Source organism: Micropterus dolomieu, linkage group LG01 (genome assembly GCF_021292245.1).
Source record: "Micropterus dolomieu isolate WLL.071019.BEF.003 ecotype Adirondacks linkage group LG01, ASM2129224v1, whole genome shotgun sequence".
Taxonomy (NCBI): Eukaryota; Metazoa; Chordata; class Actinopteri; order Centrarchiformes; family Centrarchidae; genus Micropterus; species Micropterus dolomieu.
In genome coordinates, this window is record NC_060150.1 from 28,656,699 (window position 1) to 28,674,175 (window position 17,477).

A 17,477-nucleotide genomic window follows, 5' to 3' on the forward strand; every position below is an offset into this window, starting at 1 on the left:
GAGAGAGAGAGAGAGAGATGAGCAGATTGATACCAGTCTCATGACTGTATGCTAAATATGAAGCTACAGCCAGGAGACAGTTAGCTTAGCTTAGCACAAAGACTGGAAACATGAGGACACGGCTAGCCTGGCTCTAGGAGCACTTCTAAATCACACTGATTAACACACTATATCTTGTTTGTTTCAAGTGTAAAAATCATTACATAATCCCTCGTAAAACCACCGTTTGTCAGTTTTGCACTTCAGTTCTTGAATAGTTAAAACAAAAAACATACAAGTTGTTAATTACAGAGCTTTAAAAGTGCTGGTAGACTGACCGGCTGCTGGCTGTAGCTTTTTTTTAACAGACAGATAAGTGTGGTTTTGATTTTGTCATGTAACCTCCTTGTAACTCAAAAGCTTATTTAGATAAAAATAAAATATCAAACTGTTCAGTTAACATTAAAATCAGCAACTCTTAGCTCTAGCATTGATGCTTTAAAGTTACTATTAGTTTTTGAAACTTTGACTTGACAAGTCCAGCTCAGTTCTTAGTGACCAAGGCCTGATGCAGAGTCAGGCCAGGTGTCCAAATTCTTCTTCTAATTGGGTCAGTTAGGACCTGGAGAGGAGAAGTGAGAACTTTGAAGTGAAGGAAAAAAAGAAATGTTCGGTTGCTCTTTTTGCTCAGTTATTGGAGGTGCATTATACTGCCATGCTGTGTTAATTCTCTCTTTGTTTGGGTCTTTTTCGGTCGATCACAATTTGGAATTGGGTCTTATTATGTTCAGGTCCCCTTTGTATACCAGTTCTGTCTAAGTAATTTATGCACACATGGCTTGATTATGTTGTGTGAAGACTTGTACTGAAAGTAGTTGATAGCTTGACAGAGAGTTTATAGATTAAAGCCACTATGTGTAGAATAAAAAAATTAGTTATAAAAGAAGACCCTACCCCTGCCTTCTGCTGTTTGCGTTCCATGTAATTCCAAAAGTCTATGTTGACTTGTTTTAACGTAAACTTAAAACATAATTTAACTTACGTAACTAACACTATAAATGACAGACTGCCACCTACTTCGGTAGCTTTTAATCCAGCCTCAGAGCCCCATCAGCCACCCTGTTAATACAAACATGAGTACATTATTGGGGAGGGAGCCATTACACACATGTGCACATTCTCTCCTGACCACCAATCATTTATGTTTCACAAACCTTCGGGACCCTTTGCATTACGGCGATGGCCGTGCTCTCCACATAGGGGCCAAGGGCCGGCCACCAATCGATGGCGGTGATCATAGATGGAAATTACACTTGTAACTTATTCAATGACCCACAGGTACAACAACGACGTGAAGCACATAAAGATCCTGACCAAGGAGGGCTGCTTCTACATCGCAGAGAACAAGAAGTTTAGGAATATATCAGTGAGTCTTTTCAGCCTTTTTTATTTATTTATTTTCATTCCACCACTGCAATTCATAAATAAATCATCGTGTTCGCTTAATGAAGTGTCAAAACCTGAATTTTAGTTTAGCAGTGTGCACAAAAATAGCCATGATTAGAGACGTGTTTATACTGGCCTGAGGGCTTCAGCATTATAGATAAGTGCATTGCATATTGGAAAGCTTCACCAGTTTTATTGATGCCAGGACTGTATTTTCTGTGTCTCAGATTTACTAAAAACAGTTTTTTGAGTAAAATATTTGAATACTGGTGTGTGTGTCAAAACTGTATTTGAATAACATACTTTCGTGGCATTTTATAGGGCTAGAAAACCTGATCAAATGTTCTCTCCGATGTGGTGGTATATTCAGTCAATCATAGTCCGATCTCATAACATATTATAATGCATCACATATTTTTTTACATAGTGCTATTTCATCAGATTTGACAGATGTGTAACTGATAGAGGTGTTTCTATCATGTGTCATTTATCTATTTTTACATACTGATTTTCAGGAGAAATGTGACAGTAAATGCAGTAAACAGAAATGTAAATGAGTGTTTGTATACTTCTTATGTGTGTGTGTCCAGGAGCTGATTGAGTATTACAAACACCACTCCCTGAGAGAAGGTTTTAGGAGTATGGACACCACGCTGCAGTTTCCTTACCGGGAACCAGAGAACGCTGCAATGCACCGCCTCAACCGATCGGGTAGCAACAGTGAGTACACCTGAACAGTCACTAATATTAGAAACAATCCACCATTGATACACTTCTACGCAGAAATGGGAGCGACTCATGAAGCAACAACTGGACAATATAAACTACTGACAAAGGATTAAACACTGAAAAATGCTCAAGTCACAATTTCCCAGATACCAAGGTAGTGTATTCAAAGTGGGTTTTGGACTGTTCCACACAAATAAATCAAATAGATTTATTTAACTATCATATAAAACATTGAAAAGCAGCAAATCATTTCCTTCAAGAAGGTGGAATTGACATTTGACAGTTATACATGGAGTCAGCTAATCAGTATCGGCAGACTCTTACCATCATTCAAGTCAGTAAAGCAGTCAGTCTGATCTCACACTCTCACTCTGCTGACCATTCATGCTTCTTGCGTTGTTAAGTTTGGTTTCAACCCCACAACATGCTGCTGTCACTGGCTCTTCTGATTTCTTCCACCACTACTCCAGCCGCCGGTTCTGTTTTCTTATCTGTCATCCTTCCCAACTCTCTCACACACACCTTTAACTCACAGCCTTAAAAGAGCCAGGTAGTTATTTGTCGTTAAGAACAGTCCAGCCCCATCTGACGTTAATTGTTCTTGACTGTCAAGCAGTAGTTGGAGAATCCACTAAGCATGTTATTAGATTTGGTAACACTCTCTAGACGTTTGCTGAAGATCAAATCAGTCAATTATAGTTTTAGGGGAGAGAGATAATCTGGTAGAACCTTCAACGAGTTAAGAGTCAAGAGCATTTATAAATGGAGTTATGGTCTTATCTAGTGAGTAGATGGACACAGTATATGGATATACTAACACAGTAACATGTATACAGCAGTTCTTTTTAATGTTATTCACCTTTTTTATTAAGTAGTCATTCTTACATCATAAGACATCTAATCTTTCTTTAATTGATGGTGTCAATGATTTGAAGTTTGTAACATGTAAAAATTCGTTTAGTAGTTAATATTACACCATAACATGAAGGTACGTCATAGCCTTAACTAAGTGATAATCACAGATTGATTAAAAAAAAAACTGTATTATTGTTATATTTGAGCTGCCAGCTCACCTTGCTGCAAACACTGTTGTACACGTCAGACAGCCTAAACTTTGTTAGCAAACGCGCCACAGGAAGTTGTCTGCAAACTTTGTTCATGTGAATGTTGTATCCTATCTTGCAGCTGTTAGGGTGAAGTTTCATCAATGTGACCCCCCCCCCCCGCTGTGTACGATAGAGCTGTTTGTTCTGTTATGAACAAACTTGTCAACACCTGAAGACAAAGCAGCAGTTATTACCAACACTTTCCAAGGAGCAGAACTGTACCAGAACGCAGCACATTGATGATTATTTATGCATGCAGCTGCTGTTCCTCCTTAACCGTGCAACTTTGTCAGTTATTACCCTAACTAACCTGACTCCGCTCAGCAGTCAGGTGTTAGAGATGTTATTTATCAGGGTGGGATGAGAGAGAACACAACACCCTGTGACATGTTTTTCCTTTCTGACTAGGATTTTACCAGATGTGCGGTGTTTAACTTTGAACTAAGATTTTAATGAGATAATGTTTGGGTTTGAAGTGAAGCAATAGATAAGGCAGCTAAGCATTGTCAAGTGCCAACTCAGGAATGAATATAGGCATTTTGGAATGAAAGGTGTTTTTAAAATAAAAAGGCTTAAGAGTTTGTTTGGTAAAAGAATGTATATAGTATAAAATATTTTCTTTATTGGCTTGGCTGATAATGTCAAGTGGGAATAAGTTTAAAAAAACATCAAGAAGCTGTCAGCCCTGTAAAACATCCATGTCCCCCCGACACACAAGCTGAATGTTTCAAGTAATGCCAGTGGAAATGGCATTAAACAGTGTGAGCCAGGCACAGCAACATTGCCCATCAGTTGGTTAATGGAAAAAGTATGACTTATTGCAATCAGTTGCAAAATGTGATTTCATTTGAACCCTGTATGCCACTGTGTACATACAAGCCGGGAGTCCCGGCTTGCTGACGATCACGTTCCAAGTGGGAGAAATGTGAACAGATTGTACAGAGCCGTTTGGTTGTTCTGGACGAGGCCTGTTGCGCAAACTCCGCTTCGAAACACACGTCAAGACAGCTTCAACCCAAATTTGTTTTGTTCTAGTGTGGGATTCTGTCTTGTAGGCAGCCTCCGCCTGGTGTGCAGACTTCATTTTCTCTCTTTCGTGTTTAAACCTCTCTTTTGTTTTGATTTCCATCTTCCTCGAGCACGGCTGGAAGACTGCTAATTAATGTTTATGCTTTGTTTTATGTTTTTTGGACAGCTTTGCAAAAGGCAGAACTGATTGATTGATAGTTTTTTTTCTACCATAACACCAACTACAATGGCAACAATACCAATGTTAACCTAAAATAAAAATTAAAATGTGTCCATGGAACAAGCTCAGCAACAGTGTGTGTGGGACTCTTGGCTGCTGATTGGATTTTAACTCATCTTCACTCTCTTGTGAAATGATACAATGTATGTGTATACTCTCGATGTTAGTCTCCTGTATTAGTCAGCCAGCTCGCATTGTGTATTCCGGTGTGGTCCACAAATCAGATTTTGCAAAAATGAAGCATGTAAAATGCAGCTGGTGTCTTGGTGGCTGTTTGAAACGGAGGACAATCCCTCTTCATATTGCTCGTACCTAGACACCATTAGGGGTTGCTGAGCTGTCTCTCAGTGCGCTGATTAGTATTCATTTTAAAAACCACTGGAGCTCTGCTCTCCTTACAGCATATCAATAACCCAGGCCAGTTAACTTGCCAGCAGTATTGTTGGGAGCGGCACATTTTTCATAAAGTTTGGGTATTTATCTGCCATTGTGGGGATTAGATTTCTATTCCCAGTGGCAGAAATGTGGGCTCTTGTGCAGAGGAGGGTTTAGAAACTTTTCAAAAGGGGGGGCTGGACTGGGGCATCGTTTTAAAGACAAGGTGCACATTTGACTAAAGATTTGTGACATAAAGCCCAATACCAAAACTACACATTATCGATAATATTTATAATAATAATAATTAATAATTACCTGGTTTATTTCGTGAAATAGTTAAATAGCTAAATTAACTACTTAAAATAGTCTGATCTGATATCAATTAAAAACTGCTATTTGTTACTAGTTTACAGCCATGGACAGATTATGAGATACTGGGCTCCTGGACACAGATATGTACAAGGCCTCCCACCCATCCTACATGGGAGCAAGACCCCCAGACTGAACAATGCAGGCATGTTGTTTGTAGTCGATTTTGTCTTTTTGCGGTCGCTCTGTGTCTCTTTGGGTCGTTCTATGTCTCTTTGCAGTCGTTGTGTCTCTCTTTGTGGTTGATCTGTGTCTCTTTGTAGTCGTTCTGTGTCTCTCTGGGTCATTCTGTGTCTCTCTGGGTCATTCTGTGTCTCTCTGGGTCGTTCTGTGTCTCTTTTGGTCGTTCTGTGTCTCTTTGGGTTGTTCTGGGTCTCTTTGTGGTTGTTGTCTGTCTTTTTGTGTTGTCCTGTGTCTCTTTGTAGTCATTCTATGTCTCTTTGGGTAGTTCTTTGTTTCCTTGTGGTCATTCTGTGTCTCTTTGTAGTCATTCTTTGACTCTTTGAGTTGTTCTGTGTCTCTTTATGGTCGTTCTGTGTAAAGGGTTTTGCGATGGCTTTTTGTAGCTGTTGGATTTACAGTTTATACAGAGGCTGTGGTCCATGGTCCCCGCACCTGTGCACAGTAGGCTCATTCAGTAATCCATCCATGATCTGTGTTATAATGCAGACATATGGAGCTGTGTAGCCACAGTTAACCACATCTATGTCTTGCACCTGTCTATATAACGTGGAGTTTTCGAATGTCCACATACTACAAAAATTCCTACTTCAGGAATGGGCTGTTTTCTGGACAAAAATATGTATTAGCACCCATTTAGCCAACTACTTTTATTGAATTTTTCCCAGATAGTCTGTTTCTACTGAAATACCACTGCTACTGAGTATAACCCTATGTAGCATCAGCATTTTCTCCTGACTGTGCTTGTGCCATACTTGCTATGTTGACATTCCAAAATAACCCAGCATACTCAAATGTATCCAAAAAGACTATTGTACTAATACTTTCAGGGTTAGATGTTCTATTCCCCTGAGTAAGGCACTAACACTGCCAACTCTAAAGACATTGTTGGAATCAGATCAATGCCTGTAGCTCCTTTCTCTGCCACTAGAAATACTGGAAGACAGATTGAAATACAAATGCAGTGGGCCTCCAGTGGGCTATTTCTCAAGTTGTTTGCAAGGTAGAAGCACAATTAGGCTTTCTAAAGTAGAAGAATCTGTAATTGTGAGCACACAGCATATTCCTCCCAATTAAATGAACAAGTGGAGATTTTGGCAAATTGGAATCAAGTTGTGCCATCATTCCATATTTAGTGTTGTGGTGTGTATTTGTTCTGGACCTTGTCCAAGGTTTGACCTTTCAACTCAGTTTTCCAACATCAGAACACAAAATGTGTATTCTTGAGATAAATGTTGTGACTTATCACCAACATGCTTCAAATGGTTTTAATTAGAGCACCACATATTTTGTAAATGAATAATGGCTAGGTTTTGTAGCTTTTGTGTTTCATATGAGTTTAGTAAGAGCCTTGGATAGCACTGGAAATTCTGACCTTTAGTCATGCAATGGCAGTTATTCTTAAACACAAGTGTTGAAATTTTAGACCAGACCAAGAGTTAGATCCTACGTGTTTGAGTTAAAATTTTAGATTCCTAAATACAGTGCCCACTCTAGGCCAAATGGTGTAAATACTTTAGGAGCAAAAATGAACTGCTCCCAGTGGCTGTGTAGATTAAGCACAACTGTGCCTGTCGTAACTTATTCTTTATCAAACTGCAACTGTGTTCTTTATACCTCTGGAAATAAAACAGCTCAGAGTTGGGATTTTTTAAATACATGTTTTTTTCTCCTTTGCTTCTCTCTCCTTCTACCATCCCCCATCCCTGCCCTCTCCCCCTTTTCGCATCTCTCCGCTCCCTGCCTGGCCCGCCTTGCCATAGCCCCATTGCTCTGCGGCCTCTCTTTTGTAACTCCTGCCGGCTACAGTTTTGTACCTCCTTCCTCTGCTCCCTTCTGGTCAGGTACAGGTATCGCTTCTCTCTCTGTCTGTCTCTGCAACACTCTGTTTCTCTCTCTCTCTTTTTGCTTTCATGTTGAAGGCTGCTTAGCATGCTGGCTGTTGCTCAGCGCATTCACATCATCGCCCGGATCTTTGCCTTTACATCTGCCATCTAGCTTCCCATTGCACCATTTCACCTGTTCCATAGTTGTGTACACATGTCATCCTGTGTGGAAAATAGGGACTGCTTGTTTTAATAATGCATGTATGTACTGTGTTTGCGGGAGTGTTTGTGTGTGTGTGTGTGTGTGTGTATGTTTGCATGTGTGTTTGCATGTGCAGAAATAGTTGGGAAAGGAGTGGTGTTTGAGGTGTTACCCGAGGCATATGTGGCTGAGTTTGGTGTGTGTCTGCTTGTGTGTGTCCGTCAAAGTAAAGGTGGAGGTGTCCAAATACACAGAGCTCCTCTATATTAGATATTCTATCCCTACGGCCAGGTTGTAGAGGTCTGACATTCCATTTCCACCTGTCAACTTAGCCCAGTCTAACCCCACAAGTCAGTGTTTGGAGAAGGTAGAAAGCTGGCACGGTGGATGGAGCTGTGGTAACTAGCTAACTTGCTCCACAGTCTCTCATACAGCTGTCTCCTAGAAAAGATGTGTAGCCATGCGCGCCCACACACACATGCGGCTGTGAGAACACTAAAGTATACAGCTATAAACTACACAACATAAAAAGGACTTTTAGGGCCGTAATTCCCTGAAATTGAAATGAAACAGTTCATGGATTAGCTTATTTAGCACTATATGTTGTTCACCAGATCATCTGCGCAACTATGAAAAAACGAACAGCAAGCTCATATCTGTGTACATCATCTCTAACTTAACATTTGGTTTTTACCCCTCAGTCTTCATTTGGGATAATTAAGTGTACTAAAGTGACATACTAAATCACCATTACACCATTAAAACTTGGCCAGTGAAGACTTAGTGACTTGTAAAATGGTTTCTAAAAGACATGTTTAGAGTCGCGCAATTAAAAGTAATCAGCTAAAGCTATGTAAACAGGAAGTCACTGTAGATTCCCAAACTTTAGCATAACTTTATAAAAATAAGAATTTTGGAGGGAAAGAAAAGAAAGAGCCGAAGTCCAGGCTAGCATCTGTCCCACTAGCTAATGTAATTCAATGCAATCTACGCTGTAATTAGTATAGTTAAAAATGTCAACATGATTTCAAATAAGGCTTGGTTTTCTTTCTTCTGGAACAAAACCTTAATGTTCTGGTAATTCACCTCAGCTCTCATTATATTAACCTTAAAAGTTGCCAGTCTTTTGTGAATATAGGTATTACTTGTTTTTATTTTATTTATGTAGCTTATAATGACATCAAGCTAACATAGCTGAAGGTCATTTTCGTGAAATGCAATGTAAAATATTCCCACTTTATGTCATTATTAAACAGCATTTTGTCTAGTGTTATTTCATATGCTTGCAAGCTGACATTAGCTTTTTCAGTCAGTTGAAGTAGCTATGCAACAGTAACAAATGGCAGTTACGGAGTGTAAACATTAAGCAACAACTAGCTAATCTCTATCTCTACGAACTTACTTACAGAGCTGGTGTGACCAGTAGGCCACTTTTTAATAAAGCTATTATCTAAATTCTACTTCTGCTACTACTACTTCTACTGATAATACCACAACCAATAATAACAATAATAATAGACAGATGTTCTTATAAGAAAAAGCAAGAAAGGAGAGGTGAACGATGGTGAGACCCCAGGTTTTTCTGGGCGTATGAAAAAATATCACCCATCTCTATCTGTGTGTGTACATGTGTGTAATGTGTTGACACTGACACTGATGTTTTTTGATTTTTTTCAAACACATCTTCTTGATCCTTGGGTGAACGACATTTCATATATTTTTTAATACCCACCTCTCTTTCTCTCTCTTTCTAGTGTTTACTCCAAAAGTGATTGGTGTGGCGATAGCACGGTACGACTTCAGTTCACGCGACACCCGGGAGCTCTCGCTGCAGGAGGGTGACGTGGTTAAGATCTACACAAAGTCAGGAGCCAACGGCTGGTGGAGGGGCGAGGTAAATGGCAGGGTAAGTGGCAGCCTTAATACACCAATAAAACATAGCCTCGCATCACCAAATCCAAATGGGGAAAGTGATCTTTACTGATTTGATACAGTGATAAACCTCTGAGAAATGTAGCTTTGCACTGCATTCATGTTTACATTCACTGATGTTTATTAAAGGCAGAAAAGTTTCAGAACCTTCATTAGCACGATTTACTCAAAAATGCTATTTTGTTTCTTCATTCTGCGTGTTAAATTCTCATATTCACATTTTAAGTAGAGCTTTTGAAGAAGAAAGGTTTGGTGGATATTCTTGTCTACACATACCTGGAAGGGACTCTTCAGATTTAGTCTGTTTTATCTTTAGTCTGTTATGTACATGTTTCCAACATTTCTGTTCCCCCATATCATCACTTGGAAGAGCTCATTTGCTGCTCTTTTATGTCTGAAATGCATAAATGTTCCCATCCAATACCAAGAGCGCTTTATAATCAGGCATGCGGCGTTGAGAGAATGCTGGTTTCTAAATGCAGGGAAATATTAGTACTGACTCCCACTCACATTCAGCCTCTGTGTGTGTGTGTGTGTGTGTCTGTGTGTGTCTGTGAGTGCTGCGCTAAAAGATAAACGCTTTTTTTATTTACCACAGTAGTTCACAAAACACACTCACAGCACAGCCACACATTACTGAGCCTAATGTGTGTGTTGATGTTGCTCTGGTGAAAACTAAACACTGTGTCTAGAGTCTGTAGAGAGCTGTTAGACTCTCTTTAGAGCCTTCAACCAGTAACAACAATCGCCACTGCTGGCTGGAAAAAAAGGTGTCTGAATCTGCCAATTGATAAAACACTTTAGGATTATACTACTATAACCTTTCAATATCACTTCATTGGAATAGCAGGCTCTTATTGTTGGTTTTAGATAGCTTTGAAATTCATTTAATAGTTTATAGTAATGCTGCAGAGAACTTTATGTTTTTATAAATGTATTTTTGTTTAAAAATTGAACTATCCACTATTTAAAACAGGCTATTCCAATCATACAAAGCAACTGCCATTATATTTGTAAGTAAAAACAGTAGAATGAGTTATATAATTTAATGACTTAAATTTAATCTGACTTAATCTCTTTTATTAAAAGGTTTTGGCAATGTAACCACAACAATTTTTCAGCTCAGGTACCAGGCTTTGGGATATGTAAATGATTGCACATAGGTTAGAAAAAAGATGTGCACAAAAAAAATGTATTGTTAAAGGTTCTAAAGTCATGTCATTGCACTGTAAAACAAATTTACCTACGGGTATAAATAAAAGTAAACAAACAAACAAACAAACAAGGTTCAGTGTGTAATATTTCTGAGGATCTATCAACAGAAATGCAATATAAGATCCATAACTATGTTTTCAGTGGTGTGTAAAGACCTTACATAATAAACCATGATGTTTTTATTACCTTAGAATGAGCCATTTATATCTACATAATTGTGGGTCCCCCCTTCCATGGAGTTCGGCACGTTGCATCGTCATGTTTCTACAGTAGCTGAAAACGGACAAACAGCGCTACAGAGTGCGTTTCGTCACTACAATCTTGTTCTACTTCTGGTATAATTCAGGCAGTGCAGATACTCATCATCATCATGTTTAATATGTACGTTAGAAGAAGTAGTAATAATATACTGCAGGGGTCTGCAAATAAGTTTTGCATCAGAGCAATATTTTCAACCATTAGATTGTGGATGAGAATATAAGACATAGTATTGAATCCCTATGTTGTTCGGTTAGTTCAATCGGTAAGGTGCCGGACTCATAACCCAAGGGTTAAGGGGTCAATCCCACCTTCGTCTATTTTCTCTCTCTTCAACAAATGTATTCGGCAGCTAATGTTTCTCGGATCACGGCATGTGCTACACTGTTTTTGTTTCGGTGTTTGATCCGCATCCATCAACCTCCACTACGACGCTTTTTCAATTCCCCAGTATCTCCAAGCAGAGGACATTTAGGGGAATCACGTTTTCTGACGGCTCTTTCAGAGGTGTGTCAAGCTGGCAACAGACTCTTTTAATGTTGTTCAGAAATTTTCAAAGTAAAAGCTCAGTTCAACTACAATACTACATTACAGTAAACAAGCTTCTCGCGCTTTTATTTTGTAGGCAAAACCACAAAGAGGAAGTGATTATGTGAATAACTGTTGCTGCCATGACTGAGATCTATTTCAGCACCGCTATCAAAGTATTTATTTATTTATATTTTTTGCCGCTATCAAAGCACCATAATCTGACCGCTGGTCAGATATTATTGTTGGCGAGCAGTTTTGGCGAGGGCCCATAAGAGAATGAATGTGTTTCCCTTGTCAATGTTTGTATAAACTTTATTTAATGTGTGGTTTATAATGGACTGTGGTGCAGAAACAGTGACTGTATTTCACACTCTTGGCTTACATTTTCCATGTTTTCTGTCAGTGGCCAAGTCACAATAACATATGGTTTTACTGAATAATTAAGTAAATATAATTTCTTAATAAATATTCCTAAAGAACCCTCATTTCTTGACTGGCCACCCTCTGCTGTCTTAGAAAAGACACCTTTTGTGCTGTTGTCAGCCACTGTAGCTGTCCTACTCTCTTTGAAAGGTTAGAGGGCAGTGGTAGACTGGACACATGGTTGCAATTCACAATCCTCGCCACTAGATGCCACTAAATCTTACACACTGAACCTTTAAAAAAATAATCTCCATGCTCAAACTGAACATTTAATCTATAAACCCTTGTCATTTAATAATACTTTTAATGTGAACAGTGCAAAACATTGATATAATAGGCAATAGTTTCAATGTTGGATCTCAGCATAAAGAAAAATGGCCACACTCGGTATTCTGGTACCTTCAGGATTGCCAGTAGTAAGATGGAAAATGTAAATTAGAGCTTTGTTAGTTATTCAAAAAAACTGCTCTATCTCACACACACACACACACACACACACACACACACACACACACACACACACACACACACACACACACACACACACACACACACACACACACAGAGTATACAGCTCTTCACTGTGGGCTGTTGAAAGGCATTCTGGTAAATCACTATCTGAAGTAGAAAGAGCAAAAGGGAGGGAAAGCCAGTACCCCATAAATGATTTTAAATTACAACTGGTGCTGTGAATTATTTGTGAGTGATTACTTATTCCGCCCCCCCCCCCACCCCCACCCCCTCCAGGTCGGCTGGTTCCCATCCACATACGTAGAGGAGGGTGAGGAGTGAAAGGTCCGACATGGGAAGAAGAGTAAGATGAAGAACAAAATGGCAGCAGTGGAGCAAGCAAACTGACCACATAACAGTAAGGAAGAGACTGATCTTCTGCACCGCTGCTTGCTCCGGTGTTACTTTTCAGAGCCAAGCAGCCCTCGATGGAGTCCTGTTGCCTACAAGCATCCCAGAGGCCTTTGGGTGAGAGAAAAAGGGCCACAGTACATCAGTTCTGGTTGACTCTGTGTGGCTAAGTGACTCCACCAACTAGCAGCTTGCCTGTCAGCAGGGCACAAGCCCTCGCCAGACACCGCCCTCCCCCTCCTCCTCCCCAACTTCATCCATCCATCCATAATTCACCCCCTCCCTCCCTTCCTCTCTCTCTGCCGCAGCCCCCAACTCCCACCTGTTTGTGCTTGCCAAGTCGGCCGTCGCCAATCTGTCAAAAGTAGAAACTCAAATGCCACTCTTCCAGTCATACGCTCATTCATCCTTCCATCCATCCATCCATCCATCCGTCCATCCAAGCATCCATCCTCCCTACCAACCCCCTGTGGGAGTCATCTGAGCTGGAAAAGACCCACACTGTAAAGTTTTTCCTCCCCTTTCATCTCCTTCTCACTCTGAAGGGATTTTAGTCAGTTTTGACCTTGGCTGTGTGTTTGGTCCACTAATGCAGGTGGCTATTGATGACTTAATGACCCAGATTCTCACACACACACACACACACACACACACACACACACACACACACACACACACACACACCACCCACCTCTCCACCCCTTCAGATTATGATCGTGCACACACTCTTACAGGAGATGTAAGAGAGGGATGGTGTCGGATAGCATCGCTTCACATTGCCAGCAATTGATTGCTGTTCTTCCTATTTTGCTCCCACCTCCTACACTCTTTATCTCCAGCCCAGCCTCGCATGCTTTCAGTTGTCTTGGCCGTTAGCGATCCTCCGATCTTATCGGTGGCAGCTCTGTCGACAGGAGCCAATTTGCCGAGGGTTTACCTTATTGGAGGCATTAGTGGCTTGTCGGGGGAACAGGCCACCCTATCTAGCTGCCACCTTTCCTCGTAACATAAAAACTAAGTAAAGACAAGCAGATGAAACACGAACGCAACCCAACTTTGTACCTATTTTTCCCCCAATGTTCTGTCTCACGTACTTTGCTTTTTTTCCAGAATTGTTTCTGCAGTTTCATCATCTACAGATACGATGATTGAATACATGCTTGCAAAATTGAGCAACACTGCACTGGCAGTCTATGCGAAGCTGGCTCTTTAGATTTGTACTTCTGCAACATTTTACACCAGATTATGCTTAAAATGTTTTATCATCATCTTCCTAAGTGTTTGTGGAGACTAAGTGTCTTCTGCTGTAACTGCTTGTTTAGAGGTTTTTGCCACTGAAGAATACAATTTGTGCAGAAAAACTGTTTTGGCAAGAAAAAATGTATTTATGTATGTAACACTTCAGTGCAAAAGACCTGATGTCAACTTTTAGAACCTTTTTCCACTGCTTATATCTTTTTGATAACTGCCACTCCCCACCCTTTCTGTGTTCCACCTTCATTCCCTGTATACATTATGCACACTGTTTCCACACAAGTATACAGTCTGTGCAGAAAAACTGTTTTGAAAAAGAAAAACACCCAATTTTAAAAAGGTATTTACGTATTACCACTTCAGTGCAAAAGAACTGATGTCAACTTTTAAAAACCTTTTTCCACTGCTCACATCTTCTTGCTAACTGCCACCCCACCCCCTCACCCTTTCTGTGTTCCACCCTCACTCCCTGTATACATTATGCACACTGTCTCCTTAATCCACAGTGAAAAAGGATTTTCCCACATTTGAGGGAATAAATACCTTTACAGCAAAACACGCTTGCGCACACACTTGTTATGTTAACACACGGCAATATGTAGTCACAGACAGAATAAGAAGGCAGTGTACACTGATCCAAAATAGTGATCAACTTATGTCTGGAGGTGAGGCCAAAAACTCCCCCAGCAGTTTTAATGTTTTAATTGCAGCCAGGATGTTGATCCCCTCTTTTATAGATTGTTTATTTGCTGAAAAACAAACAACCAAAAATTCTTCTTTGTTTAAAATATTAACATATTGACATTTTCACTTAATTTGTGGTTGGTGATTTCTGTTGGCAGAAGGCAGGCAAACTCTCTGGACTTGTCAGTCACACGGCCATCCAACTATGATCCAGTCATTTCTATGAAGATGGTCAAAACGTTACCTTCAACTAGTCCTTTAATTTCTTCCATTTGAAGTTGTTCTTTGGCTATGTTCCTCCTCACTCCTCAAATGCAGACTTTCACACAGTTACACACACCTACGCAGTGGCATTTTAAAAATCAACCCTCTCTTTTTATGTTAAGGAAAACTATTTATGTAACATGCGATGTACATACAATGCAATACAATACATGTCACTGAAACACATAATGGGATAGTTTACTAAGAGGCAGCATTCTCTAGTTGACCATTTAAGTGGAAACATAGTGAAACACTCGATCAGGCATTTAATTAAGTCACATCTTTTCAGAGCTAATATTGGAGTTGTTGTTAAGATGGAGAAGAGCGTGTCTACCCAGCCACAACAGCCCTCAGGGCATTGCTTGCTTCCATTCAAAGCTATTATCCTCCCCTGTCATGTCGTCATTGTGTCGATGCCATTGCGTATTATGTCAGAAATATATTTTGTGAATCAAAGTAAGAATTCATTGTAAAGATATCCTTTTGTATGCACTTAATGGAGCCATTATGATCACTAATAACCCCCTGCCAACCCTGCCACTCCATGCCATTAGGATATGTATGACACATTTATTTTCTGTTCTCAGTCAGATTGTTTAACTACAGGGCTGCACAAATGTGACAAGAGGGTCATAATAATGTTTATGTTTTTTTTGCTTTGTGACATCTCCCTTTTTTTTATAATTTTGTATTATCAACAGTGTCATTAAGCGACCACTAGATGGAAGCATCCTAAACACATCTCCTCTCCAAGCAGTCACCTTCAACTTGCTAAAGTTTGGAGATGACATCATCTGATTAGGCGGTGAAGAATATTTAAGGAAGCAATTAGCATCAGCCTCAGACTTGTTGTTGTGACTCAGAGGGAAAGAGGACACCTCCAAGACAAAACCAAAAGGATCAAAATACACTAAACTGTTTTTCTAATGAAGTGGACAGGCATGATTAATGCTGCAGGTAGATTACATAGCATTCACTGCATTCAACATGAGATTATTTCTAAAATAAGTTGGATTGTGTCTGTGCAGCCCCTGGCTTTTATCAGATGTTATCACATTCCCTGACTTTCTTTGACTTTCCTGATATTCCAGGAACTTAATTTCCAGTAAGAACCTGCAGGATGATATTTCTCCTCCCCTCCTGCTTCCTAAAAGATGTGCAGTCTCTGAATAGTCCAACATTATGTTTATAACATCTTTAGGAAGTCTTTGGCGGCACAAATGCGATCCAGTGCAAGCTTCTCTCCCGTCTTGGGAGAAGTGGAGAGGCAGAGTAGGCTGCTCTAATCGCAGACTCCGGTAATCCACTCCCGCACTCCTCCTCCGCCCAGATGCACTCTGACAGCGGGGCCATTTACAACTGCAGGCCTTCTTCCCCTCCCGAGTACGCTTCCAGATTTTTTTTTTTTTTTTTTTTTGTTGTGTGCGGGAGGGACAGGAGGAAGGCTCAAGGGTATCTGTGATCTAATCATTACACCATCTCCTCACCTCAGCGACCCTGCTGCATCCATCTCTCTGTCGGCTCCCCTCTCTCTCGCTCTCTCTCACCTTGTCACTTCCCTTCTCTCTCCCTGGCTCTCTCTTTACTGCTCTCTTTCCCCATCTATCTTTAATCCAATCTCTGTCTTCTCGGTTTCTCTCTGTATTCTCACCCGACGCTCTGTAGGCTGTAACTGCGGCTGCTGTATGTTGGCGGGAGGAGAATGGAAGATTCAGTATTATCAGGAGAGGAGGGAGAGAGGCGGTCTGACTCTTGATAAACAACCCTCTGCAAAATGAGGACTAGTTTAATTTTACCACAAATTAATAGGCTGAGAGAAATTATGCCAATTAGAGGATGAGTTCGCTCTCACCACTGTCATCATCTCACACACAATGTGTGCACAGATTATGTCCATATAGGCACACACCATGTGGAAATACCTTTTGACAGGATTCAGTACTGGGCAAGTCTTAACCCAGCAGGGGTCTTAGGATACAATCTCCTAACCAACACTGGAGGACAGTTCTGTAATAACATTTACAGATCCGAATATCCGAATGCATTTACAGACATAATACCATACATGAAGATATATAATACTTCTTTCTTTCTGGGTTGAAAATCCATTTAAGTCAATGAATCACTGACAAATGAGTTATTTTGCTCACTCTTGGCTGAAGATTGCATCCACTGTGTTCCTGTCCCATGTCAATGTTTTGTTATCCCTATGAAGCCAAAGATGCATGCTGTACACTCCAATGGTATGTCTCATCATAATCACGGTACCCGACCGCTGTGGCCTGACTCTATAACTGTGCAATCTAGACTGTGTAGCATTACTGTGTATTCTTGCTGTACCATACTGTAAAATATGTACATAGCACACAATAAAGATATACATAGCTTCTTCGAATGTGTTGTGATTTCACATCCCGCATTAATGCAGATTTTCAACAAGCAATAATGTGGGTTTAATCAAATGTACTGCAACTTTCTTACAGAGGAACAATTGAAAAACATGCATATACGTAAAACATGTTTAAGTGAGATTCAAATAATGATTTTAACACATTAACTTAAATCAGTCTGAATCGTGAAATATTTAGTTT

General features: G+C 40.1%; 1 protein-coding gene across 1 annotated transcript in view; it reads left to right on the forward strand.

Annotated features, from left to right (window-relative positions):
- The window catches only part of LOC123979653 (guanine nucleotide exchange factor VAV3), a 100,017-nt gene extending 82,740 nt beyond the window's left edge, over positions 1 to 17,277 (forward strand). Inside the window, exons 24-27 of the mRNA XM_046063681.1 lie at positions 1,318 to 1,405; positions 2,016 to 2,145; positions 9,219 to 9,370; positions 12,571 to 17,277. Coding sequence (XP_045919637.1) covers positions 1,318 to 1,405; positions 2,016 to 2,145; positions 9,219 to 9,370; positions 12,571 to 12,615 — 415 coding nt within the window. The 3' untranslated portion in view covers positions 12,616 to 17,277. The remainder of the gene's footprint in view (positions 1 to 1,317; positions 1,406 to 2,015; positions 2,146 to 9,218; positions 9,371 to 12,570) is intronic.
- The last annotated feature ends 200 nt before the right edge of the window (positions 17,278 to 17,477 follow it).